The 21,352-nt window shown below is 39.3% G+C and overlaps 1 protein-coding gene across 7 annotated transcripts in view; it reads right to left on the bottom strand.

Moving 5' to 3' along the window:
• DCX (doublecortin) overlaps positions 1 to 21,352 on the bottom strand; it is a 116,280-nt gene that overhangs the window by 28,420 nt on the left and 66,508 nt on the right. For 4 of the 7 annotated variants that reach the window (XM_037729090.1, XM_017502151.2, XM_037729093.1 and 1 more), the window contains exons 4-5: positions 9,447 to 9,549; positions 7,301 to 7,438 (exon numbers count right to left, since the gene is read on the bottom strand). In XM_037729090.1, the coding sequence (XP_037585018.1) occupies positions 7,301 to 7,438; positions 9,447 to 9,549 (241 nt within the window). The remainder of the gene's footprint in view (positions 1 to 7,300; positions 7,439 to 9,446; positions 9,550 to 21,352) is intronic. The other 3 variants (XM_037729092.1, XM_017502152.2, XM_037729094.1) reach the window with 1 other exon arrangement.

Here is a 21,352-nt window from a genome sequence, read left to right as displayed (position 1 = left end):
TTGCATTTTACTGCTGTGCTCCCCAAAGCAAAATGATTGGCCCTATCCTGTTCTCTATTTTTACCCTCTCAGCATTATTATGGTGGGGGAAGGTGTGTTGGTCAATGAACAGTGTGGAGCCACTGAAAGTTTTGGAGCAGGGAAGTCGTACAATGAAAATGGTGTTTTAGGATGAGAAATGTGGTGGCACCACACCACACAGACAGGTGGACCGAGATTTGAAGCAGAAATATTACTAAGGAGTCTGCGAAATAATCGAGACATCAGGTCATAAGGAAAAGGAAGGGACTGCTGTGTGAATCAACTGGAGCTGGTTCACGTGCCCAACAATGACAAAAACAGCACACAATGACACAACAAACAGCACAGCAGGATTAATGAGTGGGAAGTCAAAAATAGCACCAAGGTGTTGAACATGGGAAGGCTGATAATTCAGATAAAGAGATGGGAGGGGGAAATGCTTTTGATTTTTAGACATCTTGTATTCGTCACATATAAGCCATATACACAGGATTGTTTAGTAGGCATTATGGATCTGACATCAAGAAGGAAGATTGGAGCTGGAGAGGTAGATTTAAGAGACTCTTTCCTGTATCCTAATAAGCCATATTCAACACCACCTCTGCTCCTTTGTTCATGCTTCCCCGCCTGCCAGAAATATTCATCTTCTTATCAATTTATATATAACCCTTCTTCAATTTCCAGTTCTCCCAGAAATTCCTCCCTTAGCACCCTAGTCCCTGATGAGCTCTCTCCCATGAACTCCAATAGTTCCCATAATACTTACTACCTGTGTCTATTATTAATTTTGCATTTAAATAAATTATTACCATTAACGTGGCATTAATGGTTCAGTGGTTAAAAGGTCAACTGTGGACACAATTTTTTTTTACCTACAAAAGGATAAGCAATTATGGTTCATTCCAGGGGAAAAAGGGGAGAGTATAAAGGTAAGAAAAGTAGGTTTATAATATGGAAATTAGATTTTCAAGTGTGCACATTTATCATCAGATCTATACTGAAATCCAGACTATATAAAGTCCTGTGTTTAAATCTCAGTTCTATCACCTTACTAACTGTGTGATCTTGGGCAGGTCACTCAACTTTTGTATGCCTCAGTTTCTCCTCTGCAAAATGGGGGTGATGGTAATTACCTCAACAGTTTGTTGGAAAGAGTAACTTACATGTAAAGTGATTAGAACAGTTGCCCGACACATAATAGGAGCTATTACGTATTTGTAAATATATTTTAAAAATTTACATGTATACTGGTTCCCCAAATAAATCATAAATTTCTTAGTGGCAGGAAATGTTTCTTAACATCCCTTTTCCTCATAGCACCTAGCACTACTAAGTACTTTACAGGAGTAATTTGCACATTCAGTTGTATGTAAACACAAGTCCCAAGCCAAGGCTGGCTGATAGGACTTCTGTTGTACGGAAATATCACCATATACCATGCACTATGGGGTGCTTACTGGTACCCACTATACTGCTTGCTCCAGTCATTTTCTAAGCAGGTTTTAGAAAGAATCAGACTAGGGGAGGAACCAGGGAAGTTTTTCTCCTCCCACAGCTCTGCGAAGGACACCACTTCCCTTTGGAGTTGCCAGTAGGAGAGCTAGGGGAGCTAATGGAATGTCTAAGCTGTCTTGTTTCAGTGCTCTGTAGCATTGAAACAAAGGCTCCTATTGACCTGTGGGACTGTGCTCAAAGCAGAACAAAGAATGTGATGCAGACACCACCCCACCCCTTGCCTTTCTATATCCCTGGCCTGGAGATGGGGAAAGGGGAAAAGAAGCCAAGAAGCAGGGACCATTCAATACACTACAGGACATCCCACATACTACTTTGTGTCAGTCGACACTGCAAATAATGCTTGCTGGGAAGTCAGGAGAGCTGGGTTCTGGGTCTTAGGTGCTAAGTAGTGTGTGACATTGGGAAGATCCCAAGATCCTAAGCTTTGTATCCTAGTTCCCTAATCTAAAAAAAAGATAATTATCCACTTCCAACTTAATTCATAGTGCAATTATGAGGAACAACTGAGGTAATAGATTTGGAAATACTTTGCAAAGTGCATAGCACCTAATTCATGTTAAAAGATTGTTAGTGTGAATCGCTCTTAGCTAGAGAAGAAAGGTATTCTTGTGCTGTTTAAAACAGTAGCCAATAGTCATCTGACTTTTGAACATTTGAAGTGTGACCAGTCAGAACTGAGATATGTTGTAAGTGTAAAATTCAACTCAGTTTCAAAGAATGTATAATTTCTTACATTAATTATATGTTAAAATGATAATATTTTGAATGTATCATTACATGAAATATGTCAAAATTAATTTTGCCCATTTTGTAACTTTTTAAGATGTGGCTACTAGAAAATGTAAAGTTACATACATGATTTACATTTATGACTCACATTATATTTCCTTTGGACAGAGCTGGTCTAGACAGTCACTTTCAGGAAGGTCAGAATGGCCAAGTCCCTCTATCTTAGGCAACCCAAAGCAGCCTACCAGGTTTGGAAAAGAAGGACCCTGGGATACAGGTCTCTCATGAACCCTGCTGTTTTGTGTCCCTTGACCTCCCCTTCTAAAGGCTGTATATTTCGTTAGAGAAGGCTTTCTTTCTTATGAGTTTGGGAACAGGAAAGATTGGACTTTCAGAAATAGGTACACATGAGTTGGGGGAAGGGGAATGGAGAACATTGGATTGCTACAACAATGACTTACTGTTGAAGAATAGCAAACTAATTATCACATTACAATTCTCTCAGCCTACCAGGGTGGGTAATTAGCTTCCTTCGGGGCTCCTTTAAAAAAAGAAAGAAAAAGAAAAGATTCCTTCCTAACAACTAGCTATTTTGTCCTTTTAATTCAATTCAATTCAACTGGGGGCAAAGTTATATAAAAGGAAAATTAACACGTTAATGGCTGAAATGGAAAGAGAGAGAGACAGGTCTTTCTTTACGTCTGAAGCCAGGCTTACCTTTGCTCATCAAAATGGCAAGTTCTGGGTTAATCAAAGCATGGCAGTGCATACGCTTTTTTCAAATATCCCATAGGAGCCTCCTGGGCTCAGATTTTATCTTTTTACCACAGTTCCATGGCCTGATTTAAAGACAGACATCGCTAATATGTCTTGGATTCTTAGAGTCCATCAGGTCTGCCTAGTGAAAATGAGTTCCTTGCAGCAATATTATATGGACAACCAAATCCTTACTTAACTTGAGTTTCGGGCTTAGCAACAGATATTCCATTTGGGGCAAACTCAATATTGGCAGAAGTGAAGATTGAGCTTGAAGAGAATAAAGTAGAAGGATTTGATTTATTCATGGGACAGAACAAGAAACATTCAACTTAAAGTCTAAAGATTAAGGAATAAAGAATCAAATTATAGCACAAATTACAGACCAAATAGCATCAATTTACTAAACCTCAAGTCAGAATGAACCTAGCTATTAACTGAACCATGAATTGGACCGTGTGTGTATGTGTGTGTGTGTGTGTGTGTGTGTAGTCTTTCTTTTGTCTTCAAAGGAAGGTAGTTAAAATTTCCTAGAAATTACTTTCCATTGGCCTATCTTCCATAACCGTTTGTTATTCAGGTTGATCAGAGGTTTATAAATACATTCACAAGCTCCAGATCCAAGACTGACTAACACGGGATGGAAACAGGGTGATACTACCATGTCCTAGAAATGAACAGAGCATTTTTGCCCCACTTAACACTATTATCATTTGGTTAAGTGTATTTTAACTTGTATATGTCCCTGGCTAACAGCTAAAAAAATGTTTGACATTTTATGAAACAATCGTTTCTTTTTAAATCTCAAATATCTGTAAGGAAAAATTTATGCCAACTGAAAAGTATGCATTGTCCATAGCTTATCATTCTAGTTACCTGCTTTTGTTTCTGTCTGAGCTATTTTACAACTCTGTAAATTGTAAATACTGATAACAATGGAAAATTATTCTTATCTAGAATTCAAATTCTGAATTCTCTAACAATGATATCAAATCTCAGAGAAGGCAAAAATCTTGCACAAATCCCAAAGCTAGGACTCTCCAACTCCCAGGTTGGAATGGTCCTGAGTGAGGTGGAAGCAGAGAGGGGGAAATGGGCATAGCAAATCCAAACCTTAGCTAAGGTGCTGTTTTGCCCGACATCAGCTTTGCTCTTATGGAATGTTAACTGAATGAATGCCTTGGACTAGGCTCTAAACAAACTGCCATGAAATGGGCTTGGTTATGTTACAACCCTTCAGGGTTGGAATCATGAGGAGGCTCTAGACACATTATCTGAGATTGGCCCAAACATTCTGGCAATTGCCATAAAGATTGTCTAGACTAGGGTTTGACTTCAGTTATGTTAATGAACATCATGAACATAAATGAATATTCCAATTCTTTAAACTGAGAACACCACATTAGATTGGTGGTAGGAAACGGGTTATTTGTAATTTTGATATTTGCCAAGCAAATTCCCCTCATACACCTAAATTGATTACTTTGTTTATTATGTGGTTTGGAATAAATGCTCATTTCTTTTTTTTTTTAAGTGAAGGAGTTATGAAAAAGCAAGGGCATATCTTGCCTGCCAAAGCCTGGGTTGGGTTCTATTATATTATAATTCCCCTCAATTTGACAAATGTTCATTGAATTCTAATGTATTGCTGTTATACTTTTGATATCTTAGATTCAGTGAAGTGCATATTTTGTAGAAAGAAAATTCTATAGGTGGCATTCTGGAGATGAGTGATTTGACATATTTAAACTTTGTGTAATTATAGGTAGTTGTGTTCATGTGTGCTGGGTAACCAATTGGATGCAGTCTGCAAAGAGAATCTATTTACTTCAAGCTGATACCACCTAAAAAATTTCTATCTGATGGGTTATATGGTGGTTGAAAAACAGATGTACAAATTCTTCAATATTCCTTCCTCTAATAAATAGTCTAGTTCCTCTCTCTTTGAATATAGGTTGGTCTTAGTGACTACTTCCAATGAACATAATAAAGAAGAAGTTACAGTGTTGGCTATGGAGACTAGATCACAAAAGGGACTAAATCTTGTTCTTTATTCATTCTCTTGGATCACAAACTAAGGTGGGAGATCTTGCCAACAGTCATATTGTAAGTGGATCCTATAGCCCCACTTGAACCTTCAGTTGACTGCAGCTCCTACCAATATTTTTACAACATCTGCATGAGAGACTCTGAGCCAGAACCACCTAAATAAACCACTCTAGAATTTCTTGCCTGCCAAAACTGTGAGATTAAAAATAATGCCTTTTTTTAAGCCACTAAGTTTTGGGGTGGTTAATTTGTTTCACAGCAAGATACAAGTAATACAGGCTAGAAATCCCAGAAATAGTTAGTGCTGTTTCTGAGAAATGACTAGCTAAGCAATTATTGCCAGACTTTATTACTCTTGACCAAGTGTTTTAAAGTGTATTTTTGCAAGTCTCTGCTTAAAAACTGTCCAATTTTATTCTCAGCCCAAGTGTTAAAACCTAGGTCTTTGTAGTTTCAGCAATACAAATTTGCTTAGATATAGATTTGTGTGCTCCTCTGTACACTTGATCAAGATAGCATCAAGGCACATGTATTTTTATTTCTTCAGCAAACGTTATCTAAATGCTTGAAGGATCTCTAGCACCATGTTGGGTAAAATAGGTACTTTTGTATATCTATTTATTTGCAAATATTACTGGAGCATCAACTAGGGTCCAGGCACTGTGCTCTGCACTGAGGATATGAAAATGAACCTACCACATTGCCCTTGAGGGGCTCAGTATTTAATTGGGGAAGTAGACACATAAATACATACTTTACAACACAGTGTGGTGAATATTACCCCAGAGATATGAATGGCATGCTATGGTATTGAAGAGGCTGGAACGACTATCTCTATGTGAGGTCTTGAAGGATGAATAGGAGTTTTCAAGCAGAAAAGGCTGATGTGTTATAGGGATGGCATTCCAGATGTGGGGGAACAGGGATTGCAAAGACATGGAAGTATTAAAAACCTGAGTTGCCTTTTCATACTTTAATTTCCTCAACCCAAGAATAAAGAGATGGCTGGTGATATGCGTGCCCCTGGCAGTGTGAGGCAGGCAATACAGGCTATTCATCTTGGCACAAGCATTTCAAGGCCATCAGGCTGCTCATGATGCCCCAAACTGCAGGGCTCTTTTGTTTCCTCAAGGCTAGCAGACTGCCTGCAAGAATTCTCATGATAAACTCTGAGCCTTGGAATGACAAATGTATGTCTTTTGGACCATATAATTTCCTCAGTGTGAAGAACCTAAAATTGTGCATAAATCTAAGCTTCTGAACTTGGACTTCTGAGGCCTTTTATTTTTGATATTTGTTATAAAAGAATGGAAGACATTGCCTCTTAGATCAGTGCCACTCAAACTCTGGGTCCAATACAAGATAGAGTTCACATCAGAATGCGAATCAACATACTGCTGCCTTCATCAATCAAATCAGGCTCTGAAAAAAAGTCAGCTGAACTAAATGGTTTGCTTAATGGCATAGTTTATTTACATTTGGCACAAGCTCCTAATCTTGCCACAGACTGACTGGTAACAAATAGTTCATGGGTTGGCAGTGATCAATAGACCACATGTTTTAGGTAATTCACTATCCATTAAATAAAATCTTCTATGGTAAATCACTTTGTTTTTCTTTAGAACCCATCTATGCTTTCTTTTCCCATTGTGAAGTTTATACAGTTTATCTTGTCTCCCTATATATATGCCATATATATATATATATATATATATACACACACATACACATATATATGTAAATACACACACACACATATATATATGGTATACTTGTTTCCCTTTTTGTTTGGCTTCTAATTACTTCAGAGTCAAATTTGAAGCTCAAGTGAGTCAACTATGTTGACACTTTGGGGTGTTTTTTTTACAAACTTGTTCTTGATTCTGATTTTCAGTTTCAGGTTTATGGTTAACTTGATTATTCCATTGAATATGTTTTTGCCACATGATGTTGAAGATGATGAAAATGATGACAACCACGACACTAAGCATTACAGCAAGCATGGACAATGGGCCAGGTTTCTGGTTTGCATCCATTTGAGTGGAGTAATGATTGTAGCTGTGCCTCCATGATTCCAAACAAGTTTGACTGTTTTAGTCTCTGAATTGATAGAATGGAGTTTCATGGAGACACAGTGGTGTTCATGAGGAACTGATTCCTCTGCATGCAGAGGGTTTTGTCTTCCATAAATGAAGTCAGCGTGCACAGTTAGGAAAAGAGCACTCACCGTCTTGGTCGTTACCTGAGTCAGCTGGAGACTTGCTTCGGCGCATAGGACCAGGGCTCTTGGCTGAACTCTTCTGAGGTGTTGGGGATGCCTTTGGGCCAGCTGTAGCTGATGGGTTTCCCTTCATGACTCGGCATTCTGGGACAAAGGGACACAAACAGCTTAGTGGGGGTAAAACAGGCTCAGCACGTTATCAGCCTCTGGAAACTGGAGTAACTACCACAGGCCAAAGGACCTAAATGGGTTAGGATTACAGTGTGGTCTGTATTATTGGTAGGAACCATGGTTGTGGGCAGGGAGGCATTAGGGAAATGTGAAAAAGCCACCTGGGTTAAGCTAGGTGTTTAAGACCCTGAATTATGGAAACAAGGGCAAGAGTCCAAAAGCACATCAAGTAAGCAGGTCAAATAGTCAACTCAATCATTTGTGGAAAAGCTAGCTATATCTCAGAATAGCACCTATTGATATAATGTTTAATCGATTTCCCTGAAGTAGAGATTAACAGCTCAGGGGCTATAGCTACACAGATGAAACATCCATGAGTAATTTGAAGGATAGGTAGGGAGCTACCACTTATTGTCTATTACATGCTACATGTAATAGTCACATGATATAAATAGTCACTTTATATAAATATAAATAGTCACTTTATATAAATAAGCACTATAACCCCACCATCTTGCATTTATACAATTTTTTAAAATTTCCCATGTATGTTACTAAAATCCCTTATGCTGGTTTAATGAATATATTGGCCAGCAGTAACTCTGCCACTCAAAACTTAAGAAAGCTTGCTGGTGTGTGGGAGAGTCTGCCAAACATTCCTGCATTTGTCCTAGCCTCAGTCTGACACATTTGGAACTCCCTTTCTATGCAGGTCACTCAACATCCCCTACTATGGTCATTTTGGGCACTAATAGTGCTAATTTATTAGAGGGATTATTATACTCATTTTGCTGATGAGAGTACAAAAACTTAACTCCCCTGCCTAGGACCACAAAACAAGAAATTAGTAGATCAAGGACTAAAAGTCAAGCCTCCTGATTTCCAGTTTAGTGCTCTTTCCACTACCGTTTCTCCAACTTTGTGCTGTGGTGCACAAAGGGAAATCAAACAGCAGGGTAGAGATATAGTCTTTCCTTTAAACACTTTCTTGTTGCCTCCTACTTAAAGGTGCACTGAAATGTAAATTAAACAGACAGATTAAAGGAGCTTTTCTGGTAAATTGAATATTTTAGAAAACTGAGTTAAGCAGAAAGCCCCTTTTGTTTGTTTCACTTCTTATTTTGGTTGGTGACCTTTAGTGATCACTGTCCAGAGCTGAAGATATAGAAGGCATAGGAATTTGGACATAACTTGGGGTTTGTTTAGCTATTCTATAGTCATTGCCTCTTCCTGAAGAGAACACAGCAGAAATGCCACCTTTTTCAGGATTCTTGTCACTTGAGTTGCTTCTAAAGTCTATATTAGCAAAATTTCCTTTGAGTTTTTTCACACTTTGCTTCTCCTACATGGGAAATACGCTTTGAACATGTCTTTGCATCAGCATCACATTCTAACCTTGTTGCTGCGTGAGCTAATTAACTTTTAATGTATACCTGGAGCTTGGACTCAAACAAAGAGAGATGGGAAGATGATTAGATCCTTCTCATGATTAACAACCCTCTGTAATCCTGAATCACAAGGTAGACAAATGGGGCAGCAAGTCTCATGTTGTGAAAAGATGTGGAAGAATCTCTCTAAATTGGAACCATAATCAATGAGCTAAATAGCTGGAAGATGAATAGGAAAAAAAAAAAAAGGATATGTATAATATCCAAGTTCTGACTGAAAATCTTCCTTCCTAGAGTCTGATTGTGCCTGTTATCCCATGTGACACGATATATGGTTCAAGAAATATGGTCATTATTGGGGCAGATAGTGAGTTTTATTGAGTTTGGAGCCTGGGGCTCTGGGACATCCAGTTGAACTTTCAGTTTTACATGGGTCACGACACATGTTTCCAAATATACAGCAGAAAGGCAAACATTATAAGCCCTTGAAGGATCATGCATGGATTTTCTCCACGCCATACAAACCTGTGGAAATCCTAAGGGATAGAAGGGGAGAAAACAATGGAGCAATAAAACCCAGTGGTTATGCTTACCGTTTTCATCCAGAGAAAAGTCATCCTGAGCGTAGCGAAATTTTTCAGGACCACAGGCAATAAACACATCATCATCACCAAAGAAATCATGGAGACAAGTTACCTATGGAAAAAGCAGAAACACTAATTGGTATATGATGGTCCTGTGACAATGAACCTCACACTATGTTGACAAGGGGAAAAGCTTTACATCCAGGCCATTATCTTCAGCTCCCAGGGGGTCCCTTTTTCTCAAAATACCCACCACACTCATAGTCTGCATCACGACCCCTAGTGAGTGATGGTACACTGCGTACCATTGTCTATCTATGTTTCATGTGTGGTAGTTTCAGTTTCATCAAGAGTAAGACTGAAACCACGTCCAAATGGAATACAGCTAGTGCTCGACTTACAACCACGATTGGTTCCGACAGACCGGTTGTAACACGATTTGGTCGTAAGTTGAGTAGGCTATATGTACAGTACTGTGAAATGATGTTATAAAAATCTTTGTCATATTTTATCATAATTTTATTTCATTATTGTTATATATCATAATTTTCTTTGTTCATTTTATGCCATTTGTATCATGTCTACACCATTTTGTTTCTTATTTTTACATTCGTCAGGTTTAAGTAAAACACTGCATTACCAGTACAACTGGTTTAATATTTGCAAAATATACAAAATTACAAAATACAGGTGCATACAAAAATACAAAATACAGGTGTAAAAAATACCATAGGAAACATTTTCCCAATTGCAAAAGATATCAAAATATATAAACATGTACGAAACATTTTATTGGCCGCTGGTGCTTGGCTGTGGATCGTTGTTGTCGTCATCTGAGGCAGCAGTTGGTGTTACCGGAGTTGGTTTTTTCATAAACATGGTGAGCTTTGTCTGAATGGTATGTTTCTTTTTTTCTTCATAAATTTCACGATACGGACAAAACACGTCGTGCGCCATCCGTTCAATCCTTGCAAATCGTTCGAGGTTTGGGTCCATTGCTTCGAAACGTATAAGAAGTTTATTGGGAGGGGTTTGATGAAAAATATCCAAGACACAAAACACAAATTGCTGTACTGAGTCTGGGATAACAGTTGAAATGGTGCACACGGAGATGGTAGTGCTGCCGGAAGCTGGTCCGCACTGTTGTACGCCCAGCTGGGCAACGTTTGCGCTGCCAGACGCGGAGCAGTCGTGGCTAGCGATTGTGGTCGTAAAGTCGAATGGTTGTAAGTTGCATAGGTCGTAAGTCGATCAATACCTGTACCCTTTTCTGAAGAAAAGTCAACCAGCAGATGGCCCTACGAATGTCACCTTTTCTCAGAGTCTCAAAGACAGGGAGCTCCTGGCCCAACTCTAGGGCAGGGACTGGTCCAAGGCAGATGAGAAATATCTACTGCCTGAAATGGATAGACCCTGTAGCTGACCCAAAAGTGTAAATGTGCTGCTTCATCTGAATGAGTTCTAAAAGGAGGACACAATTTATTAACTGCTTTGGATACACAAAAATTGAACTTTTGCTAAAAGCTGGCCAAGAGTACCATTTTTTCCTGTGAAACCAGAAGAGGAAAACTTAAAACTTCATCATGAGCAATGGGTCCCAATAGGCCTGAGTTTCTGCTGGTAGATCCATGTTCCCAAGACCCTCATGCCTGCTAGCATCCTAAGCATTACTGCTTCTCCACAACAGAGAGACAGTCTCCCCAACCCCCTTTCTGCACAAAGAGATGAGGGTCCCTGGCAAAGTACGTTGCTCCCTGCAGTCTCCTCACTTCTCGGCTTTCCTAATTACATCTGATAATTAGTCCAGCACATCAGGGAAACCCCAGGAGGAACCATAGAGTCAAAACATGCTTATCCCACTTCTTAGTTTGAAAGTGTTCAAAGCCTCTAATTGTTCTAAGTTTCTCATTCAAGCTGCCAGCAATGGCTTTCCAGAGGCATGGTGCTCACAAACTAACAACAACTTGCTGGGTGCAGAGAGCAATATGTTACCTTAGAAAAATGTTTATATTAATAACATCACCCCCACTCAAGGTTAATCCCTGTTTTCTCAGCCAAAATGATTGCAAGCCTTACACAAAAGGCGATATACTTAAAGATTATCCCCATTGTGTCAGCCTCCCAATCATCCAATAGATGCCCAGAGAAGGAAAGGTGGCTCAAAGGACTACAGAGTCACTCTCATTAAGCCTCTTTCCAGTCCTGGGTCCTGACCTCATCAAATTCGCCAACACTTGTTCTTCACCCATTCATTCCATGATCACAGAATGACAATCAGAGCTACCAATTAATTGAATGCTTACTCTGTGACAGGCACTCTGGTAAGTACTTCCAAATCTGTCATCTCATTTTACCCTCACAAGAAACCCTAGAAGTCAGTATTTACTGTCATTACTATTTTAGACTTGGGAAAGCTGAGACCCAGAAATAAGTTTTCCAGGTAGAAATCAATGAGGCCAAATAAACACAGATTAATCTAACTTCAAATCCTGCCCTTTTAACCACTTGGCAATACGAAACACTTACATATAGATCAGTCACTGGAGAGAATAAGATGACTAAGACTCAGGCCATGACTTCATGGAACTCACAGTCTGATGAGGTGAGATACATTGAAACAGAGCATTTTGTTCTGTTGGTGCTGTGAAAGCTATTGATTACCATGTCCAAATAACCCTAGTCACTGGTTAGTATTGTTAGTTCAATAGGCATCCTGCATATTGTCCTGGTAGTGGATCCAATGACAGAGGCTACCTGGTTTTGAGCCTAGCTGCAGATCTCTCACCAATATCTTGGACCTGGGCCCAGTAAAACACAGAGCCCTTAACTCTGATACACCAAATATCTTCCAACTATTTACCTGCCACCACATCCTGACCCTGAAGGCCTCTGCCATATCTTCTTATTCGAGGCTGCCTTTGACCCTGACTAGCTGACTTTATTTTTGGTCATGAGTCAGGAAAACCTCACCCACGGATACCCCTCTGTTAGTGGTCTCTAGGATTTAGCACTTTGTTTCAAGACCTGCCTGTATTTTCATGAGGACTCACTTAGTTCTCCCCATTGGATCACAGGTTTCTGAATCTAACAACCAAATTTATACCTTCCTCTGTATCTTCCAGTAGTTCCTTGTAGAGAGCTTATCACATAGTGAAAATTTACTTAGGGCTGTTTCTGCCTCAGATGCATGCAAAGAAGTTAAGAAACGGGAACTTTCAGGGGCTTTGTAAGGATATACAAAGACAGATAAGTAGGAATAAGAAAGATGAAATCAATTGTGGCAGATGCAGAGATTAACATTTAGAGACTTTAAAAGGTAACACAAATACACAAATTTAGTAAAAAGAAAGTAGAAATAACTGTGAATTCAGAAACTATTCTTCACATAAATATGCTAATTAGTTTGAAAACAAACGGATGATTTTTGAAGAAAAGTCTAAATAATCAAATTAGCTCAAAAAGAAATAGAAAATTGAAACTAATAGCTGTAAAAAGAATTTAGTAAATAATTCAAACAGCAATCTTCCTGCAAAGTCACCAGAGCATTCATTTTGGATGCATTTGTGGAAATTGCTTCCTAAGAAGAAAACCTAAAACTCCAAAGCAGCCATCTCAGACACATGCTATGATAGCCTATTGTAGGACAATAACGCCTTACATGTTGCTCTAGGGGTTGCTGTTACAATGACCCACCCTCCTTCAACCCCAAGCCTCTCCACTGGCACCCAGGCTTTGGGAAAAGCCTTTGGATAACCCCCCGCTTTAGGGAGCTTCTAAGAAAGGCAAAGTCCCCTATGCTTCTGACAGGCTCACAATGGTGTGGCTGGCTTCAAACACATTCATGTTGCAATCCAGCTGTTCAGCATCAGATTTCTTTGTGTGATCCCATTCCACATTTTACTGGCTCCCAAATGTAGACAAATGTACTTTGTGCATGTGGATACCCAGCTTTCCTAAATGTCTTGGCTATTGAGACACAGCAGCCCCCCCATCTTTGTTACAGGGTTGGGAAAATAGAATGCTCTCCATCTTAAATAAGAAGAACTCAAAACACAGAGTCAAAATGTCCCACGGGTACATAGCTGGCTATGGCAGAATTGGGACTAGCATTCAGATGTCCTGCTTCAAATTAAGACAAAACAGTTCAATTTCCTGAAAGAACATATCTTCTTGAAGCTCTGACTTCAAACGCATATCTATAGCCTAGATAGGAGAGTCTATATTTGTCCTAGTCAATGCCTGCTATGCATTAGAACATCTTACTGGATTGAAAAAAATAAACTTCTTTAAGTATCATATTTTTAATCTATGGACAACAAAACTTCTGTTCATTACTGTAACTAATAACTGAGTATATGGTGGAGAAGGATGGGGAGAAGGAGAAAGAAAAGAAAGAGGAGGAAGGAAAAGAAGGAGGAGGAAGAGAAGAATAATGGACTATAAGAAATAATTCTCAAATGAAATTCACACTCACTTAACACCTGCTTTTTAAAATTCCATGGAAGTAATGTGATACAAAGTCCACCTTAGCTTACATTACACATGTATAATTTTCCAAATTAGTTTTTTGAGATAGAATTTCCATTACAAGGGGCAACAGAAGTAGTGAATATAATAATCATTATGATATCACTTACAGCATCCTCAGGGATCAAAGGTCTTGCTGACATCAGCTTCAGTATGAGTCATACTTGGATTTTTAAGTCAGGGAAGAGAACACAAAGGCATGACACCTACCTTTATAATTAATCAACTTCCAGCACAAAATCAATAAAATCAACTCACATTAACATTGAACCATTAACTCAATGCTCTTCCTTTAAAAACAAAAAAAAAACAAAACACAGCAGGTGTTGAGGGAAGGGAAGCCAGCTTGGCTGTACATTAGCGTGAACAATAGATTATACGGATAGTCTAGTGGCTTAAATGTCAAAGTACAAATGGGGAAATGGAGACAACAGAACACTGTGTCAGAGCAGTTTGAGTCTATTGGCTGCAAATAGAAATTTCACTGTGTGACTTGATTTAAGCTTGACTAGATTCTCCATCCACATATTATGGATGCTGACAGTTCATTTTTGAACATGCTTGTTGCTAGTAGATTCTACATTTCACTTACCTAACTATTCAGAAAGAAATGTTATCTCGAGAAGTAAGTCTTGCTCAGGTATCTATGATGCTCACTTTTAACTTGTAAAATATTTTCATTGAAAGTTCAGGCCGGGCACAGTGGCTCAAGCCTGTAATCCCAGCACTTTGGGAGGCCGAGGCGGGTGGATCACGAGGTCAAGAGATCGAGACCATCCTGGTCAACACGGTGAAACCCCGTCTCTACTAAAAATATAAAACATTAGCTGGGCATGGTGGTGCATGCCTGTAATCCCAGCTACTCAGGAGGCTGAGGCAGGAGAATTGCCCGAACCCAGGAGGCGGAGGTTGCGGTGAGCTGAGATCGCGCCATTGCACTCCAGCCTGGGTAACATGAGTGAAACTCTGTCTCAAAAAAAAAAAAAAAAGAAAGAAAGAAAGTTCAATTCCACTAATATTGATACATTAAGTACTTACTAGGGAAAAGGAACTCTGAGAGAGATACAGAAATGTACAATAAAGGGTCCTGTCTTCAAAGAGTTGAAAACATAAGAAGCAATTCAGAATTACACAAATAATTGGAATACAAGGCAGACTGTTGTTAGCACTATTATAAAGATGCAAAGAAAAAGGGAAGCACAGAAGACAAAGGGAATAATTCTAATTATGAACTGGGGAAGGCTTCACAGAGAAAAACTGAGTCTTGAAGGATGAGTGGGATATAGGTTGATGGAGGTATTCCAGGCAGAAGTAATTGCAGAGCAAAGGTAAGTACCTTTTTCTTAACAGCCCTAGAAAGAAAAGAGTTGCATCTTGTTGACTACAGTAAGACATTCTGATCTTCCAAAGCTGTGCACAGCACAATTGCCTAGGCTCACCTGCCAACCTTCTGCACAGGCAAATCATAGAGTTATCTATTGGTGGAATTCAGGGTGAAGAGGAGGGCAGAAATGTCTATGAGGAGGAGTGGATGGAGTGGTAAAGAAGAAGGAAACATTGTGGCAAGGAACACAAATCACATTGATTTTTCAGTCTTGCTAACAGTGTGCCCTGCCTATCAAGAATGACAGGCAAGTTTTTCAAAATGAGTTAATAAAATTTCAGTAAACATACCAGATGAGGCTTTTTCTAAATGTCACTGCTACTAGTATTTTGGAACATTTCCCACCTGCCAGCCCTGGACCAGCTCCAGTCAGAGGTTGACACAGAGTTGACTTGGTGAGCTGCAGCAGCAACCTTTCTGAAACAACCCTGACTTAAAAAAATTTTTTTTTATCAGACTCATGTTTCTGGGGTTATCTTGAAGTATTACTTGTGGGTTTTTTTTATGACAACATTTTTGCTTGCATAACAAGCTCCTTGGTTCTATAGTACCTTTTTTTGGGCACAGATCTCTTTATTCAGTGCCCTGAACTTCCCCAGAATCTGTGCCGAAATAATAACAATGACACTTGCACTTGTATGGTAGCTGTACCGTTTTTAAAACACTTCCACATTTACAGTATTTTATGTTCTCTTTCATACCTGTAATTCTCCTCTCAACCCAATCCAATCAGGCTTTCATTCCAATTGCTCCACCAAGGCTACTCTTGTCAAAGTCAGCAATGGCTTCCATGTTGTCAAATCCAATGGTCCTTCTCTGGACTCATCTTACTTAAGCCATCAGCAACATTGGATATAAGTTGATCGAGTTCTTTTCTGAAATACTTTCCCTTCTTTGCTTATGTGAGATCACAGTCTTCAAAATTTCCTTCTGTTTCAGTCATCCTTGCTAGATTCTCTTCCCTTTTAGACTTCCAGTATTTGAAATCCCCAGTGCTCAGCATCTCTTTTATTTTTTATTTAGTATTTTTACTAGGTGAACATATCGAGTTCCAAGGCTTTGCACACTGCTATGGTTTCAATGTTTGTTTGCTCCAAAACTCAAGATGAAACTTACTCCCGAATGTGGCATTATTGAAAGGTGGCGTTTTTAAGAGACGGTTGGATCATGAGGGCTCTGGATGAATGAGTTAATGGATTAATGAGTTATCAAGGGAGGAGAAATGGTGGCTTTACAAGAAAAGAAAGTGAGACCTGAGCTAACATGTTCAGTCCCCTTGCCATGTGATTCCCTGTACCACCTTGGAAGTCTACAGAAAGCCTTTACCAGCAAGAAGACCCTCACCAGATTTGACCCCTTGACCTTGGACTTCACAACCTCCAGGAATGTAAGAAATAAATTATGTTTCTTTATAAATTACCCAGCTTCAGGTATTCTGTTATAAGCAACAGAAAATTAACTAACACACATGCAATCTATATACTGAATACTCACACACTGATATCTCCAGGTCCTTCTTTCCCCTGTACTCTAGACATGTATATCCAACTGCCTGCTCAATATCTCCACTTGCTTGTCTGATAGGCATCCCACATTTAATATGCCCAAGACTAAACTCTTATTTCTCTCCTCCATATATTACTTCCCTTCAGCTTTCCTTGTCTTAAAAAAGGTACAATTTACACAGTTACCCAAACCAGAAACCTGAGAGTCATTTTTGATTAGGAGTCACTTTTCTTCCTCACCCTGGTCACTATACTAGTCTAAAATACACTATAATATAGTCTCATAACTGGTCTCTAGGCAGCATGCCCTCCCCATGCCCCTCAAATACCTATTCTGTTTTGTATAAAGCAGTCAGAGTAGTATTTTATAATTTTAATCAGGAATATAACTTTTCTGTTTAAAACCCTTGAAAGCCTGCCCATCATTGATAGAATAAAATCCAAACATTTTAGCTCCCTGGGTGATGGAAGGGCGGCATCCATCTCTATAGCTCCAGGCCATGCTTTTTCCCTGCTGGAGCCAGGGAGCTGGACTGCTTGGTCCCAAGATGTGTCCCTGACAGCCCAGCACACCAGCTGTGGCAGACTGTGGCCAGAGTGCCTCTTCAGGCCTGACTCTGACTCATACTTCCTTATTTCCCTACTTACTAACATCCCTTCCTTACTTTCCTGCAGGAACCCCAATAACTCCAGCCAGAGGCTCAGGGGCAGAACTCTGATCTCCCTGGGCCTGAACCCTTACAGGTAGGGGTGGCTGCAGTCTCTGTAGACCAGCAGACTTAGCCTTTCCTCTTGGTAGTTCTGAGGAATCTGGGCAGCCCAGATGAGTGAGTTTCCCCTTAGCGAGGCACAACCTCTCCACCAAGGGACAAAGCGTTTCATTAAACAGGTCCTGTTCCCTGTGCCACACAACTGGATGAGACTCTTCAACAGGGGTTGTCAGGCACCCTACATAGGAGTGATCCTACTGGCATCAGGTTGGTGCCCCTCGAGGACAGAGATCCCAAAAGGAGGAAGAGGCACACATCTTTGCTGTTTCTACAGCCTCCTTGAGTAACATCTCCAGGTGTGGAGTGAACCAGATGAATAGGACCTGAAGCAAACCCCCAGCAAACCACAGCACCCCTACAGAAAAGGGTCCTGCCCATTGAAAGAAAAACAAACAAATAGAAAGCAACAACAACAGCATCATCAAAACAAAAGAGTCCCCACAAAAACCCCATGTAAGGGACAGCAGCCTCAAAGGTTGAAACTAGACAAAGTCATGAAGATGAGAAAGAATCAACGAAAAAACACTGAAAACGCAAAAGGGTGCAGAATTGAAAGAAGGATGAGATAGATGAATTGACAGAAGTAGGCTTCAGAAGATGGGTAATAAAAAAACTATGTTGAGCTAAAGAAGCATGTTCTAACCCAATGCAAAGAACCCAATGCAAAGAACAGATCAATGAGACAGAAAATTAACAAGGGTATTCCAAACCTGAACTCATCTCTGGATCAGGTGGACCTAATAGACATCTATAGAAGTCTCCATCTCAAATCAATAGATTATACATTATTCTCAGCACTACATGGCACTAATTCTAAAATTGACCACATAATTGGAAGAAAAACACTCCTCAGCAAATGCGAAAGAACTGAAATGCTAACGAACAGTTTCTCAGACCACAGTGCAATCAAATTAGAACTCAGAATTATGAAACCCACTCAAAACCACATAATTACATGGAAGTTGAACAAACTGCTCCTGGATGACTCCTGGGTAAATAATGAAATTGAGGCAGAAATCAAGAAGTTCTTTGAAACCATGAGAACAATGAGACAATGTAACGGAATCTCTGGGACACAGCTAAAGTAGTGTTAAAAAGGAAATTTATAGCATTAAATGGCCACATCAGAAAGGTAGAAAGATCTCAAATTGACAACCTAACATCACTATTAAAAGAGCTAAAGAGACAAGAGCAAACTAATCCAAAACCTAGCAGAAGTCAAGAAATAACAAAGATCAGAGCAGAACTGAAGGAGATAGGGACACAAAAAACCCTCCAAAAAATCAATGAATCCAGGAGCTGTTTTTTAAAAAAGTTAACAAAATAGATAGACGATTAGCTAGCTTAATAAAAAAGAAAAGAGAGAAGAATCAAATAGATACAATAAAAGTGATAAAAGGGATATCATCACTGATGCCACAGAAATACAAACTATCATCAGAGAATAATATAAACACCTCTATACAAATAAACTAGAAAATCTAGAAGAAATGGATAAATTCCTGGACACATACACCCTTCCATGACTAAACCTGGAAGAAACTGAGTCCCTGAATAGACCAATAACAAGTTCTGAAATTGAGGCAGTAATTAGTAGCCTACAAACCAAAAAAATGCCCAGGAACAGACTGATTCACAGCCAACTTCTACAGAGGTACAAAGAGAATCTAGTACCATTACTTCTGAAACTATTCCAAACAACTGAAAAGGAGGGACTCCTCCCTAACTCATTTCATGAAGCCAGCATCATCCTGATACCAAAACTGGGAAGAAACACAACAAAAATAGAAAACTTCAGGCCAGTAGCCCTGATGAACATCAATGCGAAAATCCTCAATAAAATACTGGCAGATCAGGTGCGGTGGCTCATGCCAGTAATCCCAGCACTTTGGGAGGCTGAGGTGGTTGGATCACCTGAGGTCAGGAGTTTGAGACCAGCCTGGTCAACATGATGAAACCCCATCTCTACTAAAAATACAAAAATGAGCCAGGCATGGTGGTGGGTACCTGAAATCTCAGCTACTTGGGAGGCTGAGGCAGGAGAATCACTTGAACCCAGTAGGCAGACGTTGCAGTGGGTGGAGTTTGCACCACTGCCCTCCAGCCTGGGGGACAGAGCAAAACCCATTTCAAAAAAAAAAAAAAAACTGGCAAACAAAATCCAGTAGCACATCAAAAACTTATCCATCATGAACAAGTCAGCTTCATCCCTGGGATGCAAGGCTGGTTCAACATATGCAAATCAATAAACATAATCCATCACATAAACAGAATCAAAGACAAAAAATACATGATTATCTCAATAGATGCAGAAAAAGCCTTTGATAAAATTTGACATTTATTCATGTTAAAATCTCTCAATAAACCAGGTATTGATGGAGCATATCTCAAAATAGTAAGAGCTATTTATGACAAATCCACAGTCAATATCATATTGAATGGGCAACAGCTGGAAGTATTTCCTTTGAAAACTGGTACAAGGAAAGGATGCCCTCTCTTACACGCCTACTCATCATAGTATTGGAAGTTCTGGCCAGGGCAATCAGGCAAGAGAAAGAAATAAACAGTTTTCAAGTAGGAAGAGAGGAAGTCAAATTGTATCTGTTTGCAGATGTCATGATTTTACATTTAGAAACCTCATCAACTCAGCCCCAAAACTCCTTAAACTAACAATCAACTTCAGCAAAATCTCAGGATACAAAATCAATGTGCAAAAATCACAAGCATTCCTTTATAACAACAAGAGACAACCAGATAACCAAATCATGAATGAACTCCTATGGACAGTCACTACAAAAAAAGAATAAAATACCTAGGAATACAGCTAACAAGGGATGTGAAGGACCTCTTCAAGGAGAACTACAAACCACTGCTCAAGGAAATAAGAGGACACAAACAAATGGAAAAACATTCCATTCTCACAGATAGGAAAAATCAATATCATGAAAATGGCCATACTACCCAAAGTATTTTATAGACTCAATGCTATTCCCATCAAGCTACCATTGACATTCTTCACAGAATTAGAAAAAGAAAACACTTTAAATTTCACATGGAATCAAAGACGACCCTGTATAGCCAAGATAATCCTAAGCAAAAAGAACAAAGCTGGAGGCGTCACACTACCTGTCTTCTAACTATACTATAAGGCTACAATAACCAAAACAGCACGTTACTGGTACCAAAACAGACATATAGACCAATGGAACAAAACAGCAACCTCAGAAATAACACTACACATCTACAACCATAAGACTTTTGACAAACCTGACAAAATCAAGCAATGGGGAAAGGATCTCCTAGTCAGTGGATTAAAGGCTTACATGTAAAACCCAAAATCATAAAAACCCTAGAAGAAAACCTAGGCAATACCATTCAGCACATAGGGATGGACAAAGACTTCATGACAAAAATGCCAAAAGCAATGGCAACAAAACACAAAATTGACAAACGAGATCTAATTAAACTAAAGAGCTTCTGCACAGCAAAGGAAACTATCAGAGTGAACAGGCAACCTACAGAATGGGAGAAAATTTCTGCAATGTACCCATCTGACAAAGGTCTAATATCCAGAATTTACAGGGAACTTAAACAAATTTACAAGAAAAAAAAACATGAAAAGTGGGCAAAGAATATGAACAGACTTCTCAAAGTAAGACACTTGTGTGGCCAAGAAACATAGGGAAAAAAGCTCAACATCACTGATTATTAGAGAAAAGCAAATCAAAA

The sequence above is a fragment of the Cebus imitator genome, unplaced genomic scaffold, assembly GCF_001604975.1.
Source record: "Cebus imitator isolate Cc_AM_T3 unplaced genomic scaffold, Cebus_imitator-1.0 Scaffold292, whole genome shotgun sequence".
In the NCBI taxonomy this organism is placed as follows: Eukaryota; Metazoa; Chordata; class Mammalia; order Primates; family Cebidae; genus Cebus; species Cebus imitator.
This window is presented reverse-complemented; position numbering and strand designations above follow the sequence as displayed.